The sequence below is a fragment of the Sparus aurata genome, chromosome 8 (assembly GCF_900880675.1).
Source record: "Sparus aurata chromosome 8, fSpaAur1.1, whole genome shotgun sequence".
Lineage (NCBI taxonomy): Eukaryota > Metazoa > Chordata > Actinopteri > Spariformes > Sparidae > Sparus > Sparus aurata.
Genome location: NC_044194.1, coordinates 14,340,370 through 14,364,940, shown reverse-complemented (window position 1 = coordinate 14,364,940; position 24,571 = coordinate 14,340,370). Strand labels below are relative to the sequence as shown.

Genomic DNA, 24,571 nt, shown 5'->3' with positions numbered 1-24,571 from the left:
CAACCAGGGCCGGGACAAAGAACTGGATTTGTTGCTGGCCTGAAATGACCAATGAAAAAACAGAAATAGGTCAACATGCTCCGCCCCTCGCTGATGCTGTCCACAGTGCTGAAAATCAGAGGCGTCATTACACAATCTGATTGGTTGCCAGTTAACACACACATTAAAAACACTTCGATTCAAATATCACAGCAAAAAATGTAAAAGTTGTATTGAGGACATGAATATAAAGGTGGATACAATCTATTTTACATGTTTCAGAAGTCAATTTCCTTCTTTTTCAGAAGTATTTCAGCCCAAATAAATCATTTTAGGTAAGGCAAGTTTATTTAAACAAAATGGAAAGAATAGCACAGATAGAAAGAGAGAAACGGATTCCCAACAACCTAGCAACCCAAAAAATGATCCTCAATAATTCCCAAGCTTAATGCTATATTCTAAAGTGCCTGGATTTGGCGGTAATAACGAATAATGACTAAATGTACTCTGTACTCTCTGTGCTGCAGAAAGACTGTTGTTATTGCTGGTGTGGCTCTCTGGACATCAGTACAGTGAGATGAATGCTGCGTTCAGTGTTACTCGTAAATTTATGGTTGTTGCTTCCGGCGCAAAGTAGAATGAAGATTAAATATGCACACGAAACAAGTATTACGTTTTTGCCAACAGTAGTTGTGTGCTCTCCCTTTGTATTGGATCGCATACTCCCCTACGCATTTCCTATCCTCAGTGTTTGTGTTTACACATTTCTTCCACGGAATGTTCCACATTTAAGCGAATGTGAAACAGTCCATTTATTTCATGGTGCGTGAACGCACCAGTCGTTAAAGCTAGCGTTAGCTCTTCCTGCTGTGCTATGAGTTGAGGAAGACTGAAGGTAACGGCAAATAATGACATGAAACTGGTGTGTGTCAGGTGAAATAGGTCTGTGTGCCACAGGCATGTATTCAGTACACATTGAGGATCCCGCAGTAGTCCGACAAAGCTGTATTTGTTACTCGGCGGTAGATATTACCAGCCCTTCACTTGTAGCGCAGCTAATGTTAGCTAACGTAGCTTCCTCACATCCTCCTGTGCTAGCAACAACAATACTGGCTAAAACAAACTGGAACTAAACAGTAACGTCAGCTATTTCCAGCAAAGTCGTCAGCAAAGACAAAGGCTATACGTTGGACGTTTGTGTCTGTTTCTGTTTCGGTGTTGACCTTAAAAGTTATAGCTACTAAGTAACGTCATGCCTAACTTGTTTCACCTGATTAGTAACGTTAGACGAGCTAACCTAGTTACCTGACCCGTTTGGTCTCCTAACAAGGGGTCACAACAGTGCACAATGAGTCAGGTGGTGTTTTGTATTCCTGTCATCTCCTCCCTTCAAAGTTAGAGAAGATGATTCACATGTTTTGGACTGTACTGACTTTAAGAAAATGTTACATATCAATCAGAATATATATATATTTTTTATGATTAATCAGTTTCTGATTGGTTTAGCACAGTCTGGCTCTACTAACAGATTTTAATGTATTTATTTTACCCCTTAATATATGTTGTCATGAGGTGTTCACTGTGCTCTTGTCACCTAACTTAATATTTGGCTGTGCTATCTTATCGCCTATGTCTACAGAGCTGGGAATGCAGCCACCGCTCCCACCTGAGGCGGTCAGAGAGCTGGTGTGCTCCTGCCTGCACAGAGACCCAGTAGCAGCAGACCTGCGCTGCAGCCTGTTTGTTGCTGCTGCACAGAGCTACAAGAGAGACTCTTTGCTCAGACCTTTTCCTCCTCGATATATAAGTGATGACAATAAGGACTTTGATGAGCTGGTAAGATGTAGTGACAGTGAGAAGCTTGTGAACACCGACTTTTGCAGAATTTATGCTTACATGTCAAGCACTGACATAACACACTCACTTGGTGGCAGTAATGTACTGCAGGATGCTGCTGAGTGTCAATAATAAAGGTGAAGAACAAGACTGCAGATAACCAATGTAAATTCAGACAGTAAATAGGCTTTGTGAGTGGTTTCAGGTGTATAAACAATCCTTTTGGTGAGAAACACTTAACATACACAAACTTTATTGACACTTATAATGTACAGTGTTTGAGTCACTTAAAGATTTAAGATCTTTTCAGCATGCTATCATATTAGGACAGAAGTGTCAGACTAATCAGAATTACTATGATGAATACAAGGCTGAATCTGCTCATATCCACTTCCTACATGCACATTATTTAATAATTTTTAGGGTATTTGCAATGAGCGTGTCTCTAACATTTGATCAACACTGACGAAAAATAACAGATTCAGAACAATTTGATTGGCAATGTACATATATTGAATTGTACAGACTCTGGCCGTGACGTGGAATCACACAACATTGCCAAGTGAAGTGATGACATAGATGCATTTCATATTTCAGAGAGAAACGTGATATGAGGAAAATATAGTGTAACATAGAGTGAAAGGGAAGACCAGACATACTGTGTACAGGTGTGAGTACTTGTAACACTACTTTTGTGACGATGTGATAAAAAGAAATGTGTTTTCTCTTTAGTTGGCAGATGTGAAGTCTTTGCCTAGCGTGAGAGAGTTGGTGAGACTACGACCCAGAGAAGGAGATCATCACCTGGCTCTCACACACTGGATTCTCTCTTCAAAGAGCTTTGCTGTGAAGACACTACAGAAAGAAGAGGTACATCATGACAAGAATGAATGATCAACAGTGTCTTTGACTACATAATATTTTGTTAACGTTATGTTTCTTCGATCGTAACCAGTATGCCAAACTTTGTAACCTGACGGACAATGAAGGGATTTCTGCACCCGTGCCAGACTTCCTGTTTGAGCTGGAATATTGTGATCAGTTGAACGCCAGGTTTGAGAAGACGAGGGCAGACAGAGACGTCTTCTATGCATTCCACGGGAGCCGCCTGGAGAACTTTCACTCTATCATTCACAATGGCCTGCACTGTCACCTCAACAAGGTTAATCCTGGCATCACTGCTTCATCTTCTATGTGGCTATAATATGCTGCCGCATATGAACCTCAATATATAATATAATAGAAAAGACATTGTGAAGCTGTTGTAGTGCAGAGGATACTAAAGGATGAAGTAGAGATCAGAGATATTTTTTTGTTACTGCCTGACACAAAAACTCAGTCCACCTTTTCTGCATGTTGTGTGCAGAACTCAGTGTTTGGAGAGGGGACCTACCTCACCAGTGACCTCAGCATGGCTGTCCTCTACAGTCCGCACAGCAGCGGCTGGCGAGATAGCCTCCTGGGTCCACTGCTCAGCTGTGTTGCCTTGTGCGAAGTCATCGATCACCCAGATGTTAAGTGCCAGGTGAAGAAAAAAGGTGTGTTGACTCACTGCATGCACAGAGTAGGAGAAATGTAATCATGCAGCACCGATGTTTGAATTGATTCATATTAAATGTATGAATTTTCCCATACCGATCCCAGTATCGGAGGCATTTCTGATACTGGGATCACTATAAGAACAACTCTATTTTTTTGTTAAACAGCTGTTATTATTATGAGTACACAAGTCTATGCACCGGTCCAATACCACATAATTTCTTGCAAACAGTACACTGCTACATCCGAGCAGCAAACCATCTATTCAGGTCTAGTGGTTTGCAGCTGTTTTAAAAATCAGCCAAAAAACAAAGTTGTGTGATCAGAATCAGTGAGGGAAAGGAGAAAATGGTATCAGCACATCTCCAAAATTAAAAGCAGCCACTCGTCTCCCATTTCAGATTCTGAAATCATTGACCAACAACGCTCAAGAGCAAAGAACAGTGAAGGAGGGGATGTACCACAGAAGTACTTTGTAGTTACCAACAATCAGCTTTTGCGCGTCAAGTACCTGCTTGTTTACTCTCAGAGGAGGCACCTGTCCAGGTAAGAATCTCCTGTTGTTGTTATTGTTTATGCTTAAATTTACTAGAAATACAGACTACTTTGACCTGGTTGTTATCTTCACGGTGTGTTCAAGTGCAGCTTTTTGGCTGAGACATTGGTCATACAAGGCAACACAATAGTCAACCTTCAACACCACTGATGCTTTGATGTCTGTTTGATGTGTCAGGGCCCTAAAAGAGGAACAGTTTCTGGGATCCTAACAGAAACACATGAATGTTTTAAAACAACTTAAATTACAATTCCTATCATATGTTACCAGAATGTATGAACTGTAACAACAAACTTAGTACAATACAGGCCTCTTGTTTTCTGAAAACAAAGTAAGACAAAGTAAATGAGTATAATTTCTCTTGCTGGTAAAACAAAATATCTTTTTTTTATTATTATTATTATTTTTTTTTTTAATGGTTTTCTTCTTCAGACATTCCCGCAGCACCTCGTGGCTCCTCAGACACCATTTTGCCATCATGATGAGTCTCTACCTTCTGCTGCTCATATTTATCGGTGCCTTTAACTCCACCGCCTTCGTATCCTTTTGGAACCGACTGTTCAGGTGACAAGACAGCAGGACAGACAGCCTGGATGTTTATTATCACAGTGCCTTCCTGATCAGAGACTGACTGGAGGCCACTTTTATGCACCTTTAAATACTGTTTTCTCTCTACAATCGTTCTTTTCTTTATCTGTACCAATAACTATAACTACTGTTATCACAAGATAATATCTTCTCAAATGCAGCTATTGGGATCTTGTTATGTACTGGTTTTGTTAAAATGAGTGCTAAGACCATTCTGCATTTAAAAAATGTTATGCAATGTTTCATCTATGATTTGTATGTTATATTAAACATTGTTTTGTAGATCAGCGTTTAGATGCAGTTTTTGGTTATGTCTATCTAGGTTAGGGTTGCGACAGTGTGAGATTTTAATTGTATGATAATCATCTCAGAAAATATCTCAGTATTACACAATTGATTATTATCACTTATCCCTTAAAGGAATGAAAACAAAAGTTATTTTTGGTCTTTTGGTTGAAGAAAATGCTTTATTTGAGATTCACACAATATTAAGTACATTTGATTATCTACATTACAAAATATAATGTAATGCCGATAACCGAACGTACATGTTACAATAACTAATCATTGATTTTCATACCACACTGTACTGTTGCAACCCTTGTCTAGGTACTGAGGACTTTATTGCACATTAACTCATCATATTCAATGATGACAATGTTCTAATTGAAATGCTTACTCTTTAATGTATGACTCTATCACTCAATTTTTAGAAAATAAATGGGAAGGGTCTTTCTATAACACATGCTTTACTGTCAGCTAACTTTAACATACTGACTGTAATAATTAGATTCATAAGGGAAAAATTTACGGGGTGGCCATATTTGTTATGCTGACATATTGTAATTATACATGATTCTAATGGGTCATGGAGACTGACAACCTCGTTCATAATAATTTTGGATATATTTTTCTATGAATTCACATGCGAAATTTGTGAATGTATTTTTTTCACATGTGGAAACATAAAATAACGTGTCCCTTCAATTCTGAATTTTACATGTAAACTAAAATTTTAATATGTGAAAATTTTCACAGATTGGCTTTATTCACACATGAATGATTTTTTATTTTGAATATGTGAATGACGTTTATTTCTATGTGGTTGACATTTACACATGTGGATCAGAATTTTTCTAAATTTGGAAGCAACATGTAATGACGCGTAATTTTTTTTTTCACATGTGAATTCCGCATTTAAACGAGATCACGCGAACTAAAATCTTAACATGTGAAAATGGAATAATGTCATGTGTCAACTGGACATTTTCACAAGTGATTGGCTTTTTTGACAATTGAATGAATGATTTGCAGACATTCATATATAGTTGGCTTTTTCACATGTGGCCTAAAATGTTCACATGTGGAAACAAGACATGGCACATAAAATGTAGTCATTTAATTTGCTTCTTCATGTGTGAATTCCTAATTTTCACATGTGATCTGCTATTTTTACATGTGAAATGATACTTTACATGTGAATAGAAAAAGTCAAATGTAAACTGGACAGTTTTACATGTGAATAACATACAATTATACATGGTTGTCTTTTTCACATGAAATTAAGTGTAATTTGCTTCTTCTCATGTGACTTCCACATTTTAACATGAAGTTTGCCGTTTTCACATGTGAAAAGAAAATCTTATATGTGAACTGGACATTTTCACAAGTAATTGGCTTTTTCCACCTAAGAAATTTACCTTTCACACATGACCTATATATGTTCATTCATGATTGTTTTGTTTTTTTCACATGTAGATTAGATTATTTCCAGGTGTGGAACCAAAACATGGGACATTAAATCAAGGAATTTGCGTCTTCACATGTGAATTCCACATTTTCACAAGCGGTTTGCTATTTTCACTTAAGTCTTAACATGTGAGAGGAAAATAATGGACAACAACTGGACAAGTTCTCATGAGATCAGCTTTTTCAGACTGGATGACATTTTTGTGACATGTGATTGAATACATTAATAAACATTTGTATTTTTCACATGTGGATTAGAATTTCAACATGAAATGACACATAGTATGCTTTTTTTCACATGTGAAAAATAAATAAAACAACATTTCCATATGTGATTAACATACATTCATTTATTTGTGATTGGCTTTTTTTCACGTGGATCAGAACTTCCACATGTTGAAATAAAGGACATCAGCTGTTTTATCCTCCGAAAGGCAACAGGTTTATAACATTTGGTACAATTTTTGACAAATAAAAAATATACCTTTGATTTAAATTGTTGTGAGAGTTTGAGTGATGGTTGGTTTTAAAGTTGATTCAAAAATCTCAAAAGTGTAATGGTTGACTTTAAATGATTGTCAGGCTGGTTTAAAATCCCTGTAACGCAAAATAATCATGTTGAAATCTCTGCAGCTGCTCCCATACAACAACATCTACTTTAAGATCACTCCTGCATTGTAATCTCTTGTTCTTTTCTATTGTTCCCGGGTTTTGTCTTGTATTCAAACTTTAACATGGGCTTCTTCTGACAGGGGCACATTTATTACAGCTGGCACGCAGACAGTCCTTTGTTATCCACTGTTTTTATCAGTAAAAAAAAAAAAGTGAGACGGCTATATGGGATTGATAACAGAGGCGGCCCCCTTTGGTGACAGATCCTGTCGTTCTAATAGACAACTGATATGATGATGTGTGTCTACAATTAGAGGCACGAGAAATGATCAAAAGCAGGAGAATCTGGATAGTTAACTTGTGGTTTGTCATACAACTTTGTAAGATGACAAATTATTAACTAAAATGGAGAAGAAATTGAGACAAATTTCATATATATATGTAAGTGTGCATATATATATATATATATATATATATATATATATATATATATATATATAATTTTATTTTGTATATATATATATATATATTTTTTTAATTTTGTATATATTCAGGTAAGTCTGGTATGGCCAGATTTAATTTACAGCACAGGCTGTATTTCTTATTATTTTGCTCACGTTTCCCTCTCCTGGCACTTGTTTCAGACAGGGAGGTGCAGTGCTCTTTTGTCTTATTCGATGCCAGATATTATTTAGATATCGCTCTACTTTAGTGATGTAGCTGACTCACAAGTTAAGAGAAGATAAAAGAAAACGCAGGCCTTTGTTTTGGTATAAAATCAGATTCCTTCTTGTGAAATCCTCCAGATAGACTGACTCAGAAATGTCTCACATTCGAAGGACACAGAACAAACTGTCCATTGTTGGTCTACACTTTATTCCCTTTCTGTACAAGCTTCATTATTGCTGCCTCATAAACCATCTGTTATTCAATAACCATCAACTGTCAGGGGGGCAGTGATGGCAGAGGGGACTCAACACACTTTGCTTGATCCTGTGATCCAGAAAAACTCCCAAAATGGGAACAATTCAAACACACCGAGCTGGACTGATACGACTCTGTCATATGATACACTGTTGTACCTGTATTATTCCTCTTAAATTATCTCAATTCTTGTGTCCAAATTGGTCCAATCATTCTCTATAAACACAGTTCTTTGCTGAAGACTAAAGTTACGAACAAGAGTTTACAGATGTGAGAGCTGTCAGCTCTGTCAGGCTGTGTCTAGACACAATAGTGTTTTGAGCTTAATGCCAACATGCTAACATTCTCACAATGACAATGTCAACATGCTGATGTTGTTACTTTTTTGATAGCTTAAGTTAAAGATTGGTGACTTGGCTTGAGATATAAAGACTCAAATGACTTATCCCTGTTTGTTTTGTTTTTTTTGTCCGACTGTTAGTATTTGATTGTTTAAAAGTAATCGGGAGGCTGTATTTATTTTGACTGAAAAGACATTAAGAGATACATTTCTTTTTTTTCAGTTTAATATAAAACAAATTCAATTCATTTTCATGATTTTGGAACAGGCCAGATAAATTGGACAATATTATCGTTATAAGACTAAGTGAGTACTGATTCCTCGTCTTTGCTCTTCTTAAGGACTGGATATTTAAGGTAAGACTGCAGGAGCCGACGCTAATTAACTAAGGACTTGACTTGCCTAAGACAAAATGACTTGTATCACATGTCTGATTAGCTGGTAGGACTTGTTAATTAAAACTCAACATAAAGGACAACTGAGACTGATAGGTATGTCCGTTTTGCAGGTATTTGGTCGTTAAAAATAAGACAAATTATGATTTGAACCTGATGATGGTGCTAATGAAAAGTCAGGGTTTATCCTCAGGGGGACATGAATGTGTGGACCAACTATCCCCACGACTTCTTGAAATTGATTCCCCCCCCCCAGTCCCTTTATAAAAACACAATTTATAAACAATTTACAGAAACAGTTTGCACCGAAAAATGTTAACTAACAAATGAGACACTTGGCTCTCCATTAGCAAACTGGCTGCTGCTGATTCTGGTGCCAAATTATGACAAAGACTTGAACCCAGGACCAAACATGTGCAGTCTGATATAAACTGGGCCTGAGTAACGCCCTGCGACATGCGCAGGAAAAGTGTTTTTGTTTATTAAATAAAAGATGTGATTACCATATAGAGTAAAATCAGAACATAATATATTGGGTGGACTGTTTAGCGACCAAGCTGGGATAGCCTAAGGTTTGCAAACAAGGATCGATTTGTCCTTTTTGTGGATTTCATGGTATATGATCAAATATTGATTTAAAAAATAGTGCTGCTTGATTCTAACTCTAACCCATGTTCTAAAATGTCAAATTCTACAATTTTTTCTTTATCTTTTTCATCTTAGCCCGGATGTCCTGACCACTTTCAAACATAAAGTGATGCCGTTGTGCTTCATTAATTACCATCATCTAGTCACTGCTTCTGAAAGGGGAATTTTGCGATCAACTGAGTCCCAGTACAGAGTGAAATCAGGCATTTCACATGCAGCACAGGTGTTGTGTATCATTTAACTAGTGAACCTTTATGTCCGCGGGGGGATTTATTCTTGTAGTCAGGTAGAAAAATAGAATAAACTATGTAAAAACGACTGCTAAAACCTGACACAGAAGCTTACTGATTAGAGAGATTGGAGATTAGATTTTTATTACCATTTGCAAAGGTACAGGACAGTACAGTTACATTGGAATTCTTCTGCGTATCTCTTAAAGTCAACTTGTAAAAAGAAAGGCAACGGAATGTACAACAAGTGACAGCCTCATAAAAAAACTTGGAAGAGGTCGACCAACACAACCATCAATGGTTAAAACATCACACCATTGTCCCAAACAAATCAATAAAAAAAGAGAGTACACACTTGGAATTTTATTTTCTCATTATTTAAAAAAAAAAACATAAAATGTCACAGGTTTTTACTCAACTTTATATTTCATACAAAATGATATTTCATTTATACACACATATTTATAGATAGCTGCCTTTTTTTCAATTTTGCTACACGGGCTTGTTTTCTCTGGGTTTCCAGTCTTGTGGAATTAGTTTGACTCTGTCAGACAGGCTGGGACCAAACACCGAAAATGCCCCTCAGACTGACCCTACGGAGAGAAAAATAAAGACACAACACAGTTTAACGATGGGTCAAGTGTTTCAAGGCATTACAGAGCAGTTTCTGGTGCTTTTCTCTTCACCTACCTGCAGGTTGTTGTGGCACATGTGACTGTGAGTGGCTGTCAGGTGGTTGTGCACACACTTCCCAAAGCGGTGCAGACAGGACGCATCAGAGTGGTTGCAGGTCTGAGGACAGGACGGGGGTTTCAGCAGCAGACAGCTTGAACAGGAGGTGTGTTGGCAGGAGCCCTGGCACGTTGTCTTCTCCAGAGACACAAACCTACAGAGCAGGAAATCAGATCTCATTTCATAAATGTATCACAAGAAGATATCAAGGGAAAGACATCTTTATTTATTTTACTTTTATTATTATTCACCTGGCAGAGCAGATTTCAGAGGGGTTGGCCTGACAGTATTCCCTGGTGCACTCTGGCTGGCAGCTCTCTGGATCCAAGTTAATCACTGCGCGAACACACATTTCAAACAAACACAAGTGTGAGTTTTTCATTCACAAGATGTGTCAAATGTATTATTGACAATTCTTCCAGAGCAGCAACACAACATAAAAATGTCTAAACTCGTACTACGTCTGATACCGTATCAGCGCCAGCGACAACTCCTTTTACCATGAAGAGATAAGAGGTGTCATTATGGCTTAACTGTTAGCAGAAACCTTTGAATCAAAGGAAGCCTTGACCACACTATCAGTCTTCACAGCTCGCAATCGAGATTTACCACATTGGCACCATCCCCACTCCAATGACCCTAAAGTGGTGTTATGCTAAGTTTTGGTCAAGTTTGAGTTTTTCCTTGTTATGCTAATTTGCACTTATTCTTCTTCTTTTATAGGGAAATGTTATATGTTTTGTTGTTCAAAAGTTATTAGTTACTATGTGGATCCAAATATTATAAAGATCAGTTTTCAAACTATAACTCATGGCACTGCCAAACAGTATAAATACAATATTTTAAACTAGCTCCCATCAGTTATCTTACACAGTAAAATGCAGCTTATATTCTAATTAAACTGTAATAATTATACAATATTTTAATAGAAATGAATGAATCACTGACAGGAGCAATTCGTCTGCATGATCACAACGTGTGTTTTTGTGTTGTGGCTTCTAAACATGTATTTGTTATGGAGATTTTCTTTGTTGGTATTCACATATTTTTTTTAAATTATTGACTTTTTGAGGTAAAGATTTGTTTTACTGAAAGATTAACTCTAATATGTAAGATTTGCAATCATTTCTAATCGTGCATACAAAAATTTTTTTACAAAAAAAGGACAGTTATAAACATAATCATGATGCATCAACTTTAATATAGATTACAAGTAAATAAAACATATATTACTGACATTTTGTGATGCAGAAAGCATTTTTTGTCTGGCTCCTTTGGCATATTAAATTAATCAATGATCAACTATAATCAAGGACACTCTACCTGCTTGATACTAATTGAGGTTATAAACTTAAGTCTCACCCGCTTCACAGATCCCTGCGCGCTCTGCGTCTGGCCTGTCAGCTGCTGAGTCCTGGTAGACACACACCAGCCCCTCGTCACACTTGCCCAGATAGTCCCATGTTCCTCCACAGCTCTCCCCCTCCACCCTAGCGCAGACGGGGCAGCAGCCGCACACGCCTGTCGTCACGCCGCCTTTACACTGGAGCTTCAGCGCCCGGCGGGAGGAGCAGTGGATCTGCTCGCAGGGCGGGCAGTGGAGAGCTTGAAGCTGCGGAGCAGCTCCAGAGGTCGACTCCTCTGACCCCAACGCCCCCAACAAGGCACTCAGAAAGAAGAGAACCCACATCATTCATCGACTTTATGTTGAAAAACACCTGCCACCACCTTTTTATATACACGGCGGCCCCTTTGGATAACACACCAGCAAGGCTTCACAGTTTACAGCCACAACCTCCACCCCCTACCAGCAGCCAATAGAGGAGGGCAGGTGGGATTCACTCAGTCTAAATACACAGTTAATTATCCCCACGTCTTATCTCCACACTATCAACAGTGTGATTTTGTTTTGAAATGATTCCTCCTTCTGAACACCGTCAGATAAGTCTGATGAAGACTGGCCCCCTTTGTATTTGGAGTCACATGACCTCTCGAAGGGGTAATTCAGTGCACACCTACAATCAGGTAATGACCTATTTCTTGAAAGAACAAAAGGATTAAGACATCCTGCAGCAGGTTATCTGATCAGGACATCTCGTAACTTACCTATCTCTGAATAAAAAACTCTGGCAGGTGGTGTGCATAACAATAAAAGATGGCCACTGTCACTGGATGTCTATCAGGTTACACAGGAGGTTTAAATATAAATGCCTCTTTTTTCTTTTTATCTGGCTCCCTTTTTAAGGAGCGGCAAAGGGCTAGAGTACAACAAGTTGACTCAATATACAACATTTCAGAAAACACAGCATTTAACTAAGAAAAAAAGAAAAAAAAATATCTAACAAAAAAATCTGTTTCAGAAAAGAAAAACATTTGCTGTGTTTTGTAATATGTTGTTGTGTTTTTGCCCTCACAGCCACCAAATCTAATTTGTTCTAGGGTGATTAAATAATTTGAAGGTAGACATATTTCAATTCTTTTTTTTAAAAATATTGTTTTATGAACTTTTTTCAGATAAGCAAAAAAACAAAACAAAATAATCAGCATATTTGCCTAATTTAAAATCAGTGCACACAGTAGTTATTTTTTTTGCATTTTGTGTCGCACAACATAAAACAAAATAAAATACAAAATGAACTATTTTGCACCTCAAGAACGACGCAGAGGATTTGCATCACAGTTTTTGAAATCAAGGTAAATAGTAAGTGGCCTGCTTAATTAAAAACCTGGGAAACATAATGGATGTAAACGCGTAGGAATAATATAAATGTATCTTTTCATTATAATCTAATAGGCTCTGAGTTTGAAGTTCAAAAAAAGCATTTCCAGTTTGCTTGATACATTTGAAACAGGTAGTTTAGCCTTTGCTTGCACAACAAATTACTCAGTTACCATTATTGTCCTACTTACAATTTTAATAAATGTCTGCAAAATATGCATTTCTTTTTCTTTTTAATACAAGTCCAAAAGAATTGAATGGACTTTATTTTTTTTTATCTTTATCTGTTTAAAATATTATTAGCTATCAATTATGAGCTTCTTTTTTCTTTTAGCACATTTGACAATGTGTTTCTACTACCTGTTTAAGGGTGAGCATGGAAAGTTTGAACATAGAGACTTTGATGGTAGCTGAGCAAACTCATGATATGTCAAGCTCAATTATCTTGCACACTTTAAAGGTATATTATGCATGATTTGCAGGTTGCTGTCGCAAACACACAGGTACAGTTCGCAGTTCTGGGGAAAGATGGTTGTTTAGTCTCATCCCTAGGTTGTCAAGTACTGATGTGTCAGTCTGTTGCTGTGTCTAAATTCAGGGTCTGCATCCTTCGAAGGACCGGGCCTTTGCGGTCTTTAAAGCGGAGTCCTTCGAAGAGGCCTTGTTAATCGCGTCAACCATTGTTAAATGGGATGGTCTGGCATTTGGAGCATTTCCTGGTTGCGTCACCAGATGTTTTACCTTTACGTCACAATTTCTGCCTCCAAGGCCTGCGAAAGTGATGATCTACGCCACACGATGTTGCCATTTTCTCTTTCTTTCTTCTTTTTGGGTGCGCAAAGAATTTTGGGACATGCGAGGCCACGAAGGATAGTAGCTGTGCATCCTCAAAAAAGAGGGAAAAGAAGGAGCATTTGTGGGCTGCATTTGGAGGAGCCTTCGACTTGGGACAGCCTTCACGTGACATTGTGACGTGATTGGCCTTCAAATGCGGCCTCCAAAGGATGCAGACCCTGAATAGAGACACAGCATGTGACAATCTATTGAGACTCAAAAATCAATCAATCTTTTCCCAGAGCAGCTGCCAAACAGAAATCTCCCAAAAACAGCAATGTCATTTGAAAACACAGGCAGGTGGCAGTCTCAAGCTGCTAGTGGGTTGCAAGTAATGATCGAGAGGAATTTTTTTTGTGAGTCTCCTCCATATTTTCTCCATATATTTTCCCTTAATTGTTGTTTTTATAAATATACCCAAGGTTTTGCATTGTAAATTATTAAAAGAAAGCTCTGATTCGTATAAAAATTTATTTATTTTCAAGGAAACCATTAAGTAACACTGAATACAACAGGAGTGATCATTCAATAGTCAATAAAACTTGTGACTCCTACATCATTAAGATCCCACATACAAGACGTCTTGGAAAACAAGATTTCAAAGCAAACATGTTGGCAATTTGCTGGTGCTACAATTTCATTTTTTCTTCCCCTCACATAACAAATCGAGGTGGGACACACCTGTGTAGAAAAGTGACATTTTACATCAACTTACAAAGGGCTGGATGTCAAAGTGCAAGATGCCTGAACCCCCCACCCCACTCACGCCTCATTAAAGAGGACGACTGAGGTGTCGAGATCAGAAATGGACTCTCAAATACAAATCTCCAAAATTAGAATTCAGCCACTATGGCTTTGTATTCGGTTGAGACTCTACTCTAGCTTACATTACATAACTTTAAAATATTGTTTCAGAAACATTTTCCTCCCAAAGATTCTTTTCTTTTTTTTTTTTAACTGCACCTTATTACAGACAACTGCATGTAATGGAGTAAAGCATCACAGGAATAATGCAGGCATACAACAGAAAAGCAGCTGTTTATCAACAACTTCAAACAAAAACACACTAACATTTTGTTGGTTTATAAAAGCAACCGAATCAAAGAATACATACTAAAATCTGAAGTGAAAATAAAATGACTTAAAAACCTCGAAGAAAAAAAATATGTACAGATATTTACAAGGTAATAGATCGAATATTATACAGGTTTGACTGGCCGGTCAAGGTCAGGCTGAAGCCACCAAGGTCCATAAAATCCAACACTGCATGACATTCAGTTTTGTCAATCCAAAATGGTTCTTTAAAAAGACAAAAAACCTTCCAGGAGGCCGTCTTCAAAGAGTCTGGTGTGAGTGTGTGGGTAGAAAAACATCCAGGGCTTTTCAACCAAAACACAGCTTTCAATTTTTTGCATGATTTAAAAAATTATACTAATAATAATAATGGCAATGTTTTGTTTGCAAAGAGAAAATCCATAGAATATTTCCTTCAGGGTCAGTTTTTCTTTTTTTTCCAATAATGATACCACCTTAAACTGAGAGACGAGGACGAGGTCTTCAGTCTGGAGGAAGGAGGTCGTGCAAGCGAAACTGTTGACGGATGTGCGGTCTGACATCTTCATTCTGTGATAAAGAGCACAGAGTCATTTCAAAAACTACAAGAAAACAAACTTCTCAGTGTCTGGTTTATAGATTCACAGCTGTGGACAAACTGAAAAGGTGAAAAAGGAAGCTGCGTGGGCTGTCCAAACAGGATTTCTATAATCTTGTGTAGGTTATGGTGTTGGTTCTGCATAGAGCCTATGTGCAACCATAAATCAACGTAAATTCAACAGCTGTGCAATACATTAATGAGGTTTATAATGTTGAGTTTACCCAAACTGTTTTAAGAGGTGTTTTATGGATGTAGTTTGCAGTGCTGTTAATTTTAGAATTATCTGTCATCATACACAATACAATCAAACAGCGCTACAATGTACATTCCCCAAAAACTGAACATTAAAACTACTATGCAGGTAGAACTTATAACACAAGTGAAACTATTGATAAACTGAGCACATTTACCTACTCAGTGCTCAAACTACTCAAACCCCCATGTCTCAAAAATATCATTTTGTATTAAATCAAGAGGCTATTAAGTGAATTATCCCAGTTGCGTACACAAAAACCCTGAGCCTTCATGTGCAATGGCATTATGATTAAACATATTTAATGAAGTCAGCAGATAGTGTGTTATATTAATCAGCAGGACTGCACAAGTAAATTACAGCATGCAATCAAAAAATGCTCTCAACCAAACAGAAACATTTTGTCTTTTAAATCCAAAACTTCAGTTAGTTTACTTCATCATTTGAGGTGCCCTTTAGTATTCTATTCTATCCTTACAGATACAGTCCAGTTGCTCATCTAGCAGGCGAGGCGGAAATAAGTGTACCCTCCGAGGCGGGAAATCGGCGGACCAAAACAGACCCCCAATTTGCTGCCCTCTGTCTAAAACCGCGGACCTAGCCGCTAAAAGGACGGGCAGATTGGCGGCTTGCTGCCCCGTCTAACAAACGGCTTCTCACTCACTCCTTCCATACACTTAACTGCAGGCGGGCTTCCGCCACTGAATCACGTGTTGTAAAGACGCTTTACCACAGGTTGAGGGCGGAGGCAGAAGCAGTGCTGCGTTTGGGGGCGCTTCAAAAAATCCGGGAGGAAACAGGAGCGTTTGTTTGTGATTCAGCTCGAGATATAAAATGCTTCAGAATCGCTGTGTGTAGATATGAGATCACGTGTATGTGTGAATCGAGATCGCGATTTTTTAACGATTTTTTGTGCAGCCCTAGTTGTACCTACACTGATTATATTTTCTCTCGTATCGTTGAGACTTATTAAACGGACAGTGTGTCTGTGCGTCTAGTCTTGAGGCTGTCCATGTGGATGAGTAGGTGGAATATAGACAGAGGCCAAAATGTTTTAAGCCAAAATACATACCAGCTCCACGAGCTTCTCCAGGAAAGGAACAAGCTTTAGAAGCTCATTGTCATTTCTATCCACAAACCAGCTCTCAATAGGAATCCCATTGGAAAGCTGAAAAAGAAAAAAACCTTTGCTCTAGAATCACTGTGACACTGAAACATTACCAAAGTTTAGAAAACTGGTTTATGTGTCGCTGTGAGAAAGTTTTACCTGATAGGCAAAGGCTTGGGGTGAGTTGTCGATTATTATCGTCTTGGAAAGATCTCGTCCGAGAATGTTAAGGTCTTTAATATAATTTCCTTGAACACACACACAGTGCTCACGAAATAGCCTATGCCTAAAAGACACAATGACAGAATCATCCTCAAACACATTCTTAAGCTATAAACAAACAAATACAAACAAACGGAACTGAAAACATTTTAAAAGTTCATATTGATAACCATCCTCAATAATTAGGAATAAAAGCACAATTAAATTTCAAGAGGGGGTTATGTGACAATATCTGATTGTACTGGTATCAGATACCAGTACTTAAGTGCTTAAGAACAGACTTCTTAAGAACTTCATGCTAACTATGAAGGAGCCCACACAAGCTTTATGCAGTTATGTGAATATTTATAGTCTGTTTTTAATTAACAGAACAGGCTCCTTCTCACAACTGCTCGTTTGTAAAAAGGAAGAGGAAGTTACTGCTGCATCCAACCAGAATATTTTACAGACTGCATTTGTGGCTGAAGCTCTCGACACAATTAAGGAGTCAGAGGTGAAGATGACCAGATCAGACACGTTTGTGTGTATGGAGGAAAAACAAGACATCAGTGAATACATCGATCAGCCACAACACTAAATGGACTAACAGGTGAAGTGAATAAAAGGTAAGGCCTCCTTGGCGGTGGTGCATGTCAAAGTGGCGTTCACATGAAAGCCAGGAGAGAGAGTTTCCAAGCAAAACATGCTCTGTAAAGAGATGATGAATGTTATACACTTCACCTGTCAGTGGTTTTAATGTTTGGGCTGATCTATTTACAGTATGTTGCTGCTTGTTTTGCTGTTGCTAGCTCACTCCAACAAGCAAATTGATTAAATTAAAAACAGCACAATGGAAACAATTAGTACAAACATTACAGAAACACACCCAGGAGCATGTACTTTTGTGTCCAGCAGCAGTGATATGATGTGACACTACCATTTATCGAAATTATCTTTGATCAATTACCAGCTGACTTTCCTGATTTAATATTGGATATCAAGCAAATTCCTCTCACTTGAGAGTATAACAAAAAGCTTTATTATCAAAGCTGTTTCAGAGATTTGTATCATCACTGACCTGACCAACTGTTTTTTTGGATCCAGGATGTTGAGCAACTTGTCAGCGTAGACTTTCTTTGAAGCCGTGAAGAGAATAATCTGAAATTTTGAATGGACAGCAACAAATGAGGAATGTGTCAACTTGGAGCAAGCGAAACAAGGAAGAGAAATTAAAGGGCATCTCACCTCGTACATTTGAGACATGCGCTCAAGAAACTCACGAAAAAAGGGCCTTAACCGAACATACACCTACAGATTGAAAAAGAACAAACAGAGACAAGAAATGTAATCACAGCAGCAAGAAAAATGGAGACCTTTGAATTAGTGAATGACATTTAACAGATGGTACCTGGTATATTACATCTTGGAAGAGCACAGGGAATGTCAGGGCTGCATCTTCGAGTTCATTCAAACTACAGTGGACCAGAGTTTCATCCTGACAATGGAAGACAATAAAACCCATTAAAGTCAGTTCAGCTTCAATACAAGATACATCAGAAGAAACCTTTCACGGCTTACCAGATCCAAGACGAGAGAAAACTCTGGTGTGCTGCGGGTTTTCAAAGGTAACGCCGGTTTGCGTGTTAACTGCTCTTCCGTCAGGGGAGGCACGTGCTTGATGAAGAAGTACCTTAAAATCAGAGAAAACATCAAATAATCAGATTTAAAAAAACAAACAAGGAGTGTCCTGGCAAAGCAATAACACAATAAGTAAGCCAAATTTGCATGTCTATTCACCACTTAAGAAACAGAAAGAAGAAAATATTGTCTTGTATCTCTGTAAATCCTGGCAGGCAAAACATGAGTGAATCCACTGAGGCTGAAATATAATGTCGGTATAAACATGGTATCACATGTCATCACAGAGAACTCATACGCAGACCGGCAGTCATGTTCTTGCTGCCATCTGGTGGTGTTAAGTTTCATATTGCACGTTGGTGTGTGAATAGATCTTGCCGCAATGTCACCTTGAATGTGACTTCAAGTGGAAGAACCTCTGATCATAAAACCTGTGTCTTTTCACAAGTGCAGGGTTGAAAAGAGATTGAAAGATAGAGAAGATAGATAAGATAGAGCTATTATTGTTGGTGTTTGAAAAACTCAAAACAACTTACGGATCAAAAACTTCCCAGTCCTCATCATATGAGGTTTCTGCAGGCGCTGGAGGTAACGTGTGTGTGTAACCACCATCTGGCATACAACCAGGAGCTGATGAAGAAAGAGGGGTGGAAAATTTATTGAAAATATTCTCGAGTGATAGAGAAACACAGTGATGACTGCCACAATCTTAACTTACACAATCTTAAACGTATTTACACACAAGTTCAAGAAGAAAATAAACAATTGACTGTTTATTCTAAGATGTACGTTGTCAGATTGATTCTCGTGAATCCCCTCTGCTTTAATAGCCTGGGTCAAAAGATTTTTTTTTTTTTTTTTTTTTGGCCTTTTATGGCTTTATGAATAGTACAGCTGAAGATATGACAGGAAACAGGGAGAGAGAGAGGGGGAGTGACACGCAGCAAAGGGACCCGGGCCGGGAGGCGAACCCAGGTCCACTGCAGAGCCTCTGCACATGGGACACGCGCTCTACCCACTGAGCTAAACGACGCCCCGGGGGGGTCAAAAGATTTAATGAAGTTTTTATTTGGTGCTTAGCAAAAGACATAAGTAACGAACAGACTAACAAAATGATTGAAGGGACAGAATGAGGTTGTTAAAGAGTCATATTCATACACCCCAGTGCCACAAGCTGAATAGGTCTGGTCTATTGTAACAGCTGACATATTGCATAAACAAGGTTATTAGATCATAGTTTTAAAAATAACCACCCTTATCTAAACATATGGCGTGAATCACATGTGTACTGTAGTGAAAGGCTGTTTCAAGGCTGGATTTTTAGTTGTTTAGCTTCTGGAACAAAAGCTGAAGTTCCAGTTTCACTTACGCTCTGAATTGTTTACTGATGAAGTAGAGGTAAGACTTGTCAACTTTTATTGTTGAAAGACACAGACAGTGAAAACTGGCATGGCATAGGTTTCCAACTGTCAGTGTCTCCATCCATGGACAGAAAGGCTCATCAGCGGGTGATTAAAACTGTCCAGAGAATCATTGGTACTCATCTACCGAGTGTCAGTGACATCTGTGAGGTGAGGTGTCTACACAGAGCTCAGATAATACTAAAAGACAACACCATCTCAGCCACAGTCTTTTCACCCTGCTGTTGTTTGGCAAGATATAAAGTATCTGCCACTGTACCACCAGACTACAGAGCAGCTTCTTTGTTCAGGCTGTGAGATTCCTCAACTCATCCTCCACACTCCAAAATAAAAGATGCTTTATTCTTATATCCTATAATTTATTAATCCATCTACATGCATTATTGGACTAAATGGCTGGCTATTTCTACTTCCCTTATCTGTTACATTTATTCTTGATTGTACTTATTTCGCGAAAGTTTCCCAAATTATAAGAATGAGTCTGAATATTATGTGAGAGCAGTACCTGTTAATGGTGGCATGTCAGTTTCAGTGACGATTTCCCCTTCTTCTATGGACGTGTCAGAGGTAATCTGAAGCCTCTGTGGCAACACTGGAGCAGTGTGACATGGAGTGATGCCCTCTGTGGATGTGAGAGTGCTGCTTGGCATTTCCTCTGCCTGCTCAATGTCCAGCTGTTTCATGATCTCCTCTGCCTCCACCGCTTGGCCAGGAGAGTCTGAACCAGGAGTGGCTGAGGGACGAGAACGGTCAGCATAGTTTGGTCAGAGCACTTTTAGTCACATATCAAAAAAGCTTTTATCATAAACCATCTAAGTGGTATCTGGTTTAAAATCTAATCAAAAACTTTTTTAATAAATCGTTTTGGTTTACCAGTTTTAGTTGCTGGTGAGAAAAAGTTGAAAACTGGAGAGAAGATGGTTCCAAGCAGGGTGGTGCGTGGTGGGCTGCTTGCTGCCTCAACGGGGACCTCTAGTTTACCATTTGGTTTCAAGGGTTTACTGTTGCAGGTCATTGTGTCTATAAAAAAAAACAGGAGAGGTACAAAATCTCCTACTAACAACTCAAAAAACAAGTATTTGTCAAGATGACAAGGTGAGTCATACTTTTTATTGGGTCTGTACCTTTATTTGGGCTTTTACGGCAAACTCTGGGGACTGGTTTGTTCGGAAGGCCTCTAGTCTGTGGTGATGAAGTAATTAGATCGCTTTCAGAGTTACAATCAATACGACTTCTCTTGGCGGGGATATCCTGCTCCACCTGAGAACAATAAAAACAGAGAGACAGGATCGGTCAAATTATTTCACATTCATTATTTTTGGTTGCTTTTTTAGTCATTCAATTATAATGTGGAATTCAACAAATAGCATTGAAAAAGAGGTGATCAACACAGTGTAATTTTCTTCTCAACACAGGATAAGATAATGAAGTGTTTTTTTGATTTTATAAAGTGCAGGCATACAAGATATTTATTTAATTTCACTCTGCACATGTGTTACTTTGTGTTGCTGAACTCTTTACAATAATGTGACACAATAAATGAAAGTCTTACTAGGTCCCATTAGTAAGTTTACCATTCAGGCTTTTACTTAAAGTGACTCTATTGACTGATAAATGTTCATGATCTGTTCTTCATTTTTCTGTAAGTAAAACAAATATACAGTATGTGGTTTTACAATTGCAATTGGCAGACCATCAATCATTAAAATTTACAACAGCTGCCAGACTGAAAATAGAGGAAGTTGAGAGAGACGTATGAAAAGCCAGCAGGAAACAATGTCGACTGTGTTGAGACTTTCTGTTAAGCATTTAAAAACACCTACCTATTATATGTGAGTCACCATTTCACATTATCAGCACAAAGTGCAGCCGAGGTACAGCTTTTATTCTGCATAAAATAAAGTGTGTGTTCCTACAGTGTAATATTAAGTTATAGCAGAGGGAAAAAAGCAGCTGTGATTCCAGATGTAAGCCCACCTTGACTGCATTTCCACGGATGAATTTCTTTATAGTGGAGAACAGGCCTGTTTCATTCTTCTGCATTTTGCCTCGACCTCTCACTGGGGATGGCTCCACTTCACAGTGTTTCCTTTTGGCCTGGGATGGGTGGGTTCGACGGCCTGGGTTTGGCTGCTGAGGAGCTTTACGCACTCTCAGCCTCATCATGCTCCGACGTCACATAGAAAAATCTGGCAAGAGGTGAAAAAATAAGACAAAATCTTTTAAAAATGAATTCAGTACTGTAATTTGAGAAAAAAAAAACTACAGTTTTCTATCAAATTTGCTTGCACTGAACAAATCCCCCTCCTGTTGTTAAATGTTACAGGTTGTCTAAGCACAAGTAACCTCTTCCTAATAAAAGTGTTTAACTGGCAAATACTGATCAAAATCTTGAATTGTATGATCAAATATTAAGTATTTTTATAACAATGTTATATATCTGAACAAATATTTGATGTCAAATTACAGCAATTGAGGGTTTTCGCTACTTGGTGCCAAGGAAAACTCGGTCTCTGCGCCAAAGATACCCGGCTTTATAAGACATAACATAAAGAGCCTGAAAAACTTAATGTGTTTTAAAGGACTCCTTAAATGTGGTTATCAAAAACTGTGACTAATGTATGTATTAATTTAAAGACAATCACCATTTACTCATTATTTAACCATCATTAATAAACAGTTCAATTAAAGTTAATCAAACTTAAGTTAATAGTTATTTCACCCGTATCAAACAATTCAATCTTTATACACCATTTATTAGTTTTTAAGGTTTACAAACATCAGTTGCAACTTTACAATAAACAATTGTTTAATAAATGGTTTATAAAGCATCCCATTGTTTGTTAACAATAAAATAACTATTAACAAAAGTTTAATTAACAATAATAAACATAATTAATAAATGGTGAATTTATAAAGTTCTACCAAAGTAGACAAACAATGCGAGGGAGATATCGTTACTTATTATCTCAAACTGCGATATATTTACGTTTCTGTGCTGCAACTTCTTGTTACTGATCAAACAATATATACAATGTAAGTAAGAATCATGTCATTGGACATTTAGGCTCAACTCTTGAGTACTGTTCACCTTTTAACATGTCATCATGTCATCTTACCATCTATTGATGTTTGCATCTGTGCAGTTCCTGTTTCCACTTCTCTTGACAACCAAGGACAACAATAGATGTTGGCAACCACCTTACAGTCCAAGAAAATTATTTATCCAGTATATCCGGACATATTAAATTATTCTTTATAGCCCTCAGACGCATCAATTACAGGTGTTTGCATCTGGTGTAATGCCCCTTTAAATATGACTGTAAAACACTGTCGAAAATAAGAATAGTCACACACAATTGTGATCACAGTAACGTGTAGAGTGTCAATGCGATGTTTGGGTCGTCACGGTCACTTGAGGACATTATAAACAAAGTTCAGCACACCAGTTGTTATTAAAACAAAACGTACGGTGTGTCAGGCTGCCGGTGACTGGAGTGGGCGGTGTACGTGATAAACACTGTTGCTAGTTGGGAATGCGAGCCCCTGAATATAATCAAATTGAACTGGTGTTTAGTGAAAATGTTCTCTGCCGGTATGTTTGCTCAATTGTGCGCTCGGTAACTGGCGATAAACCAGATTTGGTAGCACTACAGCTTCGATGACTGTCGTTATGTAACATCGGGCAGGCTGTATCAACACCAACGACGTCAGCTACTGCTAACGTTAACCAGCTGCGGGTATTTAGCATCAAAACCCAATGTGCAGCCACCGCTGGTTTGACGCTCGTTTCCAACTTTTGGTAGGATACAACTATGAGTTTAACGTGGCCACAACTGGTGTCTGTTATGTTAATATATTTGCTATCAGTGGGAATTTTCTCTAAACGTAAGTTCCCCCAGATGCTGTCGGTTGGGCTACGCGGCTAGTTAACACAAACGACTACAGTTAGCATTCAGGCTAACATAACGCCAGTGGCAGCAAAAGCGAGGCCGTGACATTATTGACTCTAGTTGCCACAGCACGCCTCGCACGCCCCCCTGTTAACATATTCGTGTTTTACATGCAAACTATCCATCAATCCATCGGTACAACAACGCTCCATAACCAGCTAGCTCCGCTCTGGCTAACGCGTCATTTTGTTCGCTTCCATGACTATTTTCAGCCATGACTACGCCCCCTTCGCTGTCTAGCGTTAGCTGCTAGCTAACCTAGCAGCGGTCGGGCTATCAGGCGGACAAACCTTTTTGTTTACATGTTGGCCTTGTTCGTTACTTACTGATGACACAGGGAGCTCTTCGAAAGGTGCCGCAGCGTTGTCAGCTCTCAGCCGCGACCGTGGCGGCCTCCGGTAGAGGTCGGGCCGTGGTTGTTGCTGCCCGCGGTCTGTCGCTCGGTGGCTAGTCACTGATCAACCATGTCTGCGGACGCCATTTCCCGCCTCATCACAAACATAACGTTGGTGGTGCGCAGGAGAATGCGACACACACACGTAGGGGAACCAACGTGGCGGAGCGCGGAGGCAACAGGAAAATGGCTATGGTGTGTGTGTGTGTGCGCAGCTGGACTGCAGCTCACTACCACTCGTTATCCCTGCTGGTATTATTGTGTGACT

The 24,571-nt window shown here is 38.6% G+C and overlaps 3 protein-coding genes across 5 annotated transcripts; 1 reads left to right on the top strand and 2 right to left on the bottom strand.

Annotated features, from left to right (window-relative positions):
• Positions 1-791: 791 nt before the first annotated feature.
• parp16 (poly (ADP-ribose) polymerase family, member 16) lies at positions 792-6,743 on the top strand. Of its 3 annotated transcripts, XR_003984984.1 has the most exons (8): positions 792-874; positions 1,619-1,815; positions 2,548-2,685; positions 2,771-2,977; positions 3,182-3,353; positions 3,756-3,900; positions 4,343-5,475; positions 5,537-6,743. XR_003984984.1 is itself a non-coding variant. In XM_030426921.1 (7 exons), exons 2-7 carry the CDS (start codon positions 1,627-1,629, stop codon positions 4,476-4,478), a joined length of 987 nt encoding a protein of 328 aa, XP_030282781.1. In that variant the 5' UTR covers positions 792-874; positions 1,619-1,626; the 3' UTR covers positions 4,479-6,743. The 3 variants fall into 3 exon arrangements, 2 of the variants coding, with proteins under 2 accessions (XP_030282781.1, XP_030282783.1); XM_030426921.1 differs by having other exon boundaries at positions 4,343-6,743; XM_030426923.1 differs by lacking the exon at positions 792-874 and adding an exon at positions 882-901 and having other exon boundaries at positions 4,343-6,743.
• A 2,768-nt stretch (positions 6,744-9,511) lies between these two features.
• Positions 9,512-11,940, bottom strand: LOC115586941 (cysteine-rich motor neuron 1 protein). The gene is made up of 4 exons (XM_030426430.1): positions 11,491-11,940; positions 10,380-10,464; positions 10,087-10,282; positions 9,512-9,989 (listed from the first exon to the last, which is right to left on the bottom strand). The coding sequence occupies exons 1-4, from the start codon at positions 11,819-11,821 to the stop codon at positions 9,930-9,932; spliced, it is 672 nt and encodes a 223-aa protein (XP_030282290.1). The 5' UTR covers positions 11,822-11,940; the 3' UTR covers positions 9,512-9,929.
• Positions 11,941-14,138: 2,198 nt separating this feature from the next.
• On the bottom strand, positions 14,139-24,527 carry ctdspl2a (CTD (carboxy-terminal domain, RNA polymerase II, polypeptide A) small phosphatase like 2a). Its single transcript, XM_030425084.1, has 13 exons — positions 24,236-24,527; positions 21,934-22,145; positions 21,081-21,216; positions 20,830-20,976; positions 20,462-20,689; positions 19,072-19,165; positions 18,476-18,587; positions 18,306-18,392; positions 18,143-18,205; positions 17,976-18,055; positions 16,856-16,982; positions 16,661-16,756; positions 14,139-15,304 (listed from the first exon to the last, which is right to left on the bottom strand). Exons 2-13 carry the CDS (start codon positions 22,120-22,122, stop codon positions 15,239-15,241), a joined length of 1,425 nt encoding a protein of 474 aa, XP_030280944.1. The 5' UTR covers positions 22,123-22,145; positions 24,236-24,527; the 3' UTR covers positions 14,139-15,238.
• Positions 24,528-24,571: the final 44 nt, after the last annotated feature.